This window comes from Apium graveolens, chromosome 3, assembly GCF_009905375.1.
Source record: "Apium graveolens cultivar Ventura chromosome 3, ASM990537v1, whole genome shotgun sequence".
NCBI classification, from domain to species: domain Eukaryota; kingdom Viridiplantae; phylum Streptophyta; class Magnoliopsida; order Apiales; family Apiaceae; genus Apium; species Apium graveolens.
The window spans coordinates 48,717,163-48,724,883 of record NC_133649.1 but is presented as its reverse complement, the minus strand read 5'-3'; the positions used below and the strand labels follow the sequence as shown (position 1 = coordinate 48,724,883).

At 34.0% G+C, this 7,721-nt stretch overlaps 1 protein-coding gene across 3 annotated transcripts; it reads left to right on the top strand.

The window, feature by feature from the left end:
• Positions 1–351: 351 nt before the first annotated feature.
• LOC141712251 (putative L-ascorbate peroxidase 6, chloroplastic/mitochondrial) lies at positions 352–7,501 on the top strand. Of its 3 annotated transcripts, none has more exons than XM_074515117.1 (12): positions 352–669; positions 898–1,044; positions 2,996–3,116; positions 3,194–3,294; positions 3,377–3,464; positions 5,318–5,385; positions 5,464–5,550; positions 6,046–6,120; positions 6,199–6,276; positions 6,358–6,462; positions 6,844–6,915; positions 7,245–7,501. In XM_074515117.1, exons 1-12 carry the CDS (start codon positions 514–516, stop codon positions 7,395–7,397), a joined length of 1,251 nt encoding a protein of 416 aa, XP_074371218.1. In that variant the 5' UTR covers positions 352–513; the 3' UTR covers positions 7,398–7,501. The 3 variants fall into 3 exon arrangements, with proteins under 3 accessions (XP_074371218.1, XP_074371221.1, XP_074371220.1); XM_074515120.1 differs by having other exon boundaries at positions 353–669; positions 7,085–7,463; XM_074515119.1 differs by having other exon boundaries at positions 354–669; positions 901–1,044.
• The last annotated feature ends 220 nt before the right edge of the window (positions 7,502–7,721 follow it).

The following is a 7,721-nucleotide window of genomic DNA, read 5'->3' as shown; positions in this document are numbered from 1 at the left end:
TTTACTTTTTTTGTTTGCAAAATTACGATTTTTTTTTCAATTCAATGTCAAGTTCAAATATAACAAAAAAATTGATACACGTAATTACATGTCTAGTTGTTTTTGGTCAAAAAAATTAAATAATTAAATATTTTTGGTAATTTTCCTTTCAACTTATTTTTATTAAATCCAAAACTATTTTTTTACTAAAATAAACATAACAAATTTGGTTTTAACAAAAGAGAAAAAGGAAAAAACATTAACACATTTGATTATCCAATGAAAAAAAGAGAGTGGGAAAGTCAAGTGGCGAAAATTGACCCGGCAACAACATTACTCATCATCAGCTCATCACTTGTAAATTTTTAAAAGAGTAATATATTCATTTCACACCTCCGGTGTTGCCATAGACGCACATACACATACCCTGCACGAGTAACATTCACTCACACCCAAATTTCAATCGACAAGAGCAGCCACATACAATTACAAAACACACGCATTTTGTTTTATACCAACTCACTCACGTATACAATGGCCGCGCGTCTTTCTCTCACTTTATCTCCGTCGTCTACGGCGCCCTCTCACGGCCGCGTCGGTCGCCTTATCTCTCCCATCGCCACCGCCAGAGTTTCTATCTCCTTTCCTCTTCGATCATCTCCGATCGTTTCTCGCCCCTTCCTTCATCGCGTAATCTCTCTCTCTCCATCTCTCTCTCTCTCTCTCTCTCTCTCTCTCTCCCTCTCTGTATATATCCATTATATATGTTTGCTCTTAGTAAACTGATAATTTCATAGTAGACACAGTTTATAATCTCTATATATTTATAAAATACTCCGGTCTCATTTCAATGTGTGTGTAAATTACTAAATTGTAATGTGTGTATTTGTATATATGCTTTTATTTGTGTTTTTTAAGCAGAATAAGTCGGCGATTCGGTTGTCTAGGAAGAATCTGAGTACCGTGAGCTCCCCCAAATGCTTTGCTTCGAATATCGAAGAACTGAAGAGTGCCCGAGAAGATTTCAAAGAGCTACTCAAATCTACCTTTTGTCATCCTATTATGGTACAAATATTTTTACCCACTCTTATATTTAAACTGCACTGTGAATTTGCTTGTTTTCCTAATAAATGAATTATACTATGGTAAGATTTGCAGTTTGACGAAGAAAAACAATTGAATTAGTTTTATTTTTTGTATCAAATGAGTACATGTAATTATTTATGTTTATTTGTAATTTGCACTTTCTGCATCTATTGGTTTACTAGTTACAAAGTTTTGCTCATTGTAGGCGCTGTTGTGGTTTTAAAACCAGAGGAGAATGATATTAAATGATCGAAACTGATTGACTCTTAATTACTATAAGATCAATAATTTCAACGAGTTAACAAAAGTTTAGCTAAGTATAGTGTTAATTAACACTATACGTACATGCTAGAGTTTGGCTCATTTGATAAGACAAAAAGTCTAGCTTACAAATTCATTTTAATGGTGATGACAAAAGTCTAACTTTAAATATTTAAAGAATATAACTAATTAGTACACAGGTAATTGGTTTAAGTGTTTGGACCAACCAATGAGTATATTATATACAAAAACAAACACAAATCTCGTCAATTAGTGCTATCTTAAAATTCTAAATTGTTTAGTTTCTATATTTGTAGTTAAAGAATAGAATATACTAAACAAAGTGTTTTCACTTTCCTTATATCTTAGGGAGTGTGAGAGGTTGGCTTAGCATGTAATATGGTCAACTGGGTGTATATTTTTTAAGCTAAAACCCTAAAACACATTTTGCACTAGGAAGTTGTTAACTCAAGATGGCAAATCAAAGGATCGGTATCAGAATCTGTTGTCAGGCCACTTAGTCGTTAGAATCACAATCGGCTCTTATCTGATCAGTACCTACTTAATTCCTCTAGAATATACAAAAACTGTGCCTGCAAGTGGAAAATTGGCCCTCTTACAAGATGAGCAGCATAATTACTACACAGAATGTTCATATAAATTTGCAAACTAGTAAATAATAGTAAGATTTCCACGACAGTACAAAGACACTTGCAATTAAATTTGAAATATGTATTAACTCATTTATCCTTGTAGCACCTTAAATTGCAAGACTATCAACAATTTATCAGTAAGTCACTTTGCTTAGCTTGGAAATAAGTGCAGATAAAATGTTTATACCATGTTCCAGTCAACCATTACTCCCAGTTACTTACTCTGACCAAACTCTAAATAATCGCAAAGAGTGAAGGAAGTTATAATCCCATACAACTGTACATATGATAGATTCTGAAGACCTAACGTATTAGGTGATTTAGGCCCTTGACAATTTTCCTTGAGGTGAAATTGGCCCGATGCGAGTACTGCAGAGTTGGGACTTGGTCACAGCAGTACTAGGAGAGCTTGAGATTGAGCTGCTCATCTGTACTTTCATTTACCTACCCCAAATCCCTTCCCCAAGCACCAATTCATGTGTAATGCATTTACTGTTAGTTTTTTGTTTTTTTTTACTTCGTAGACATGCACTTGTTCAATTGCCGTGAAAATTTATAGAATCATCAGATACTGATTATAGATTTTTTTTTTTAAATGTAAGCCTTTTTAATCTCTTTCTTCTTCAATTTGGATAATCATTGTAAATGCCGTATGGCTTATAATTGATGAATTGTTTTACCGTTCAAAAAAAAATTTGATTCAACTTCCAGTCTTTTTGCATTAAAAATGAGCTATTTTTTCTCGTGGAATATTCTGCTTCACGATGTTATCACATTGTTTTAATTGTTAATGTCCTCTCTGTTTTCTTGCTATCAGTGTAACCTGTTGTCTTCTTAATTGCAAAGCCTTCTATTACACTTTCCGTCGACCAAAAATGACTTGCACTTGTTCCAAATGTTCCCTTCTTATTGTTAGGATGCCATCATCCAGATTATTGCTGTGTTGGCACTAGTATATGCACGAAACGTAGACTTTATAATATATTGTACGGATTTTTTTTTTCTGATCTTCACAGGTCCGTCTGGGATGGCACGATGCTGGCACTTACAACAAGAATATCGAAGAGTGGCCACAGAGAGGTGGAGCTAATGGAAGTTTAAGATTTGAAATAGAACAAAAACATGCGGCTAATGCTGGTATGTCAGATATGATTCATCTCCTACTTATTTATGAAGTTGGTGAAATTTAATTTGCCTTACAAGCTGGATTACAGGGCTTGTCAATGCTGTCAAGCTACTGCAGCCTATCAAAGACAAGTATCCAGGTGTGACCTATGCAGACCTATTCCAGTTGGCTAGTGCTACTGCTGTGGAGGTAGTTTTTATTTCATGGCGTGGGCCTCACCCTTATATTAATTCTCTCACTGGTCTCGATGATACTTTTTAAATAATTACAGGATGCCGGAGGCCCTAAAATTCCTATGAAGTATGGAAGAGTAGATGCTTCTGGACCTGATCAATGTCCAGAAGAAGGGAGACTCCCAGGTAAATTAGCTGGAGGTTTTCTCCTGTGCTTAATTTCGTTCATCATTCAAAATTAACATTAAACAACTGAATTCATTAGACATATATGTTTCCGTGCTTGAAAAATTGGTTTGTATATTGAGCTGGATCATGATGCTGACCAAGAAAATAGAAGCTTAATTTGTATTTATTTGGGTTATATATTTTGAAAGAAAATTAAATATTTATGGTAAAGTTAAAAAGTAGATTACTATGAATATTTTAATGACCATGAAGTAGAGTAATAAAAAGAGTTGTTTCCCAAAATTTAATTATGCAGGTGTATTAGTATTAGGAAATAAGTATCATTAGGAATTATTCTACTTTTTTTGGTGATGGGTGTCGCTCATAGAAATTAAAGGATTACCGCACACATGCCTCCTTTGAGACTCCGGCCTTTTATACCCCTAGGGTACAATGCCATGGATTAAGGGTTCTCCTCATGTCCAACTTCAGAGGTTATTGAATTCAATATCGAGATCTTCTCTTTTATAGGTTGTTTTCGTTATCCTTTCTTTCTTATCATCTAGTTGTGAATTTTCAGTGGTGATTCAATATTCCACTATACATAGAGGGTTTGGTAACAAGAATAGGATTATGTGTCTTTTATTACGCAACCCTATTAAAGTTTACTATGCATCCTATAAAGGAAATTTATGTAATTAATGTTTCTTGTATTCTTTTGTGTTGATTAAGTGATTGCATTGTTGTTACCCAGTTCATATGAAAGTATAGCCGTTTTTATCAATTTTATAAAACTAATTACAAAAATACTCACTGCACTCTCAAGAATGTTCAAGTATTCTTGAGAGCTGCTAAGTTATCTAAGTGATAATACGATGTTACAACACAGTTTATAAATCACACAGCTATCCTATCAACTATAAATGTATTATCACAACGTAAAACAGAAAGTAGAACATATCCTGTGAATGATAGCTGCAATTTCTGATTTCCTGGAAACGACATATCTCTGCAAATTTTATCTCTTTATATAGAATTAATCAAGTCATGATTTGTAGCACAACAGACTCTGATAAATTAAACATGTGTAAACACTGACTAAGTAAACACTGATGAGTAAATGCTGATGACGAGACTCTGACAGTAGATTTAAACATTGATGGTATATTCTGACAGCATTAAACTTTATTCCTAACGTTAGTCTTCACTCGAACCAGTATAGGTAAAGATTAAGGCACAACAATGCCCGCTAAAGTTTTGATATCCCCTGTACGGATAAATTTATTATAGTAAATTATCGTATTAATTTGGTACGTTATAAAAAATATATTTTTCGGGTGTATGGACTAGAATTTGGAGGCAGAAGGTGGTTTGACATAGGACTACTGTACCAAATGGAGAGTAAGGAAGAAGAGAATTTGGGATAGAAAAAACTAATTTAAAGGGATTTAATGACATGATATCCAAATCAACATATTTTTAAATGAAAACATTTCAAAGCTTTTACTACTTTCTGAATTGAAACCAATAAACTCCTATTCGAAGACTCTTTTTTATATTTATAATCCAAGTAATGTTTAAAACGATTTTTCGTCTTCTAATAAACTTCATATATCTGATTTAATTTAAAATCAGCTTTTGTTGTTTCTTGCCATGAGTTTTCACTGTCGGTAATATTACTCCAACAATTCCCTTGGATCTGGCCTTCATAAACTTTCTTTGGAATTTTACATTTGCTGTACCTCACCCACTGCTATCACAATGTAAATAGGATTTTCTGCAGTATTATTAGCTTGACATCTAACTTGAGGAGTTTCATCTCATTATCTATAATTAGCTCAAGATCTAAATTACTTTTATCTCATTATTAGATGCGGGCCCGCCTTCTCCTGCTGCTCATTTGCGTGATGTGTTCTACAGGATGGGACTGGGTGATAAGGTTAGATTCTTGAACATTTATCATAGTGTTTCTGCACTTTGCTACTTTGATGCATAATTACAGCTTTTTCACTTTCAGGAAATAGTTGCACTTTCTGGTGCTCATACTTTAGGAAGGTCAAGACCAGAACGCAGCGGCTGGGGCAAACCGGAGACTAAATATACGGTATTTAAGCTGTATCCTATGTACATGTAATGTTCACTTGATTCAAATTAGCCATGTCCATTTAATAGGTATTTAAGCTGATTAGATGTAATTTATTTTGTTATTTGGATGTAGTTCCAAGTCGTATTCAAAGGATTCTTGTGTGTACATTTAGCTAATTGCAGTACTGCATTTATGGCCATTTATGCTCATTCTAGTCCTGTTGTACTCGCTTTATCCCAAAGACTCAAAGAGATGAGCTTTCGAAAGTCAATTTGACATGTTCTCTTCCGGTTTGTTTTTTTCTAGATCAGTTTGCCTTATTTTCATATCCAAAATAGATATTTTTAATTAATTTATGCAAATTGATTAATTTATTTTATGAAGTATAAAGTGTTACGTGCTGCAAAAGTTGCCACAAATTAATGAAGTGAATCATGTCGATTTTACAGTAATATTATATTGTGTCATAATATTAGTGGTAGGGGTATTTGAAGTGCTTTGGTTGACTGACAGAAAGATGGTCCTGGAGCTCCAGGAGGACAGTCTTGGACGGCGCAGTGGCTCAAATTTGACAACTCCTACTTCAAGGTGCAAATTTATAAGCACTTATTTGTTTAGTATGTCTATAGAAATTTGGTTGTATAATATGTATATGGATGGTTACAGGATATTAAAGAAAGAAGAGATGCGGATCTTCTAGTTTTGCCAACGGATGCTGTTCTTTTTGAAGACCCGTCATTCAAGGTACGGTGCAAATATGAAATATGATACATCCTTACGTAGAATTTTTATATGAAGAATTACCTCGATTATATAATTCTGCAGGTTTATGCTGAGAAATATGCTGAGGACCAGGAAGCATTTTTCAAGGACTATGCTGAAGCCCATGCCAAACTCAGCAATGGTGGAGCCAAGTTTGATCCTTCTGAGGTAGTTTTGTACTTGCATTATTGAAAACTACCAAGTGCTCCAGTGGTTATCTATTATGACTACTGTAAGAGATGGACCATTTTCATCTTTATGTAATCATAGCTTTTTATTATTTTTAATCTGGATGCATTGTTTAGATGAACAACTTCAGCATATTTGTCAAATTAGGAAGATAGAATTATGATTTTTCTTCAAAATATACTCTAGGATCACTAGATCTCTTTTTGAACCACTTTGCTGTGTAAAACTTGCTAATTTATAGTTTTGTTGCTATTTGTAGTTGCTTTCAGTTTAATTTTGAACAATTTTGAAGATGCATCTTTATATTCTTTTTCCATAAGCTCCATGGTCATAATATTTTCACTTGTGGTATATAATCAGGGTTTCTCTCTGGATGCTCCATCAGGCCCTGTGCCTGAGAAGTTTGTGGCTGCAAAGTATTCATCAGGAAAGGTTGTAACATTAAATATGCTGCATAATACATAAATTTGTTTAATGCGGTCATAATCAAATATTTTCTTTCTATGGTTATATATTTGTTTTGCTTTTTGCCCAAGATTTCAACTTAACCTCAGTTTTTATACAGTAATTTTAAACCTTTTGTTTGTCATGGTTGCTGCAGGATTAAAAGCATCTTGTTTTCTTCTTCTGATGTTTCTTTTAAATAACACAAGATGAAGCTATAATGAAATCTTGTCAACCCGGTTACGTCTACGTCTATAACTTCGAAGTCTTAATGAAGGAGCATTTTTTTCAATGAGTATTCCATATTTGAATTGCAGAGAGAGCTGTCGGATGCAATGAAGGAGAAGATTAGAGCAGAGTATCAAGCTGTCGGGGGAAGCCCAGATAAGCCTCTCCAGTCAAACTATTTCCTTAATATAATAATTGTGATCGCAGTTTTGGCAATTTTGACATCTCTGCTTGGTAATTAGTATGGTTTTGGTACTTGGAGTATTGCTATTTTACCAGTACATCTGTAGAGAATGACATTAAAATTTTCCGGTCATTAATGTATGTCGTCATAGAGTTCTTGAAATTTATTTGTTTCAATCATATTATCATAAAGTCTTGGCATATCACATGCCCTTCTTTTGAGATATTAACATCTTAACACCTTCGCTTGCTGATATATCCAATGTTTAAGGATCATTGGCTTCTCACGCCAACTGTGGGATATTTCGCAGTATATCATATGTGTATAAAAATATATTTGAGTGGTCACTGCACACCACCGGTAGATCCTTGTACTCTCCAAC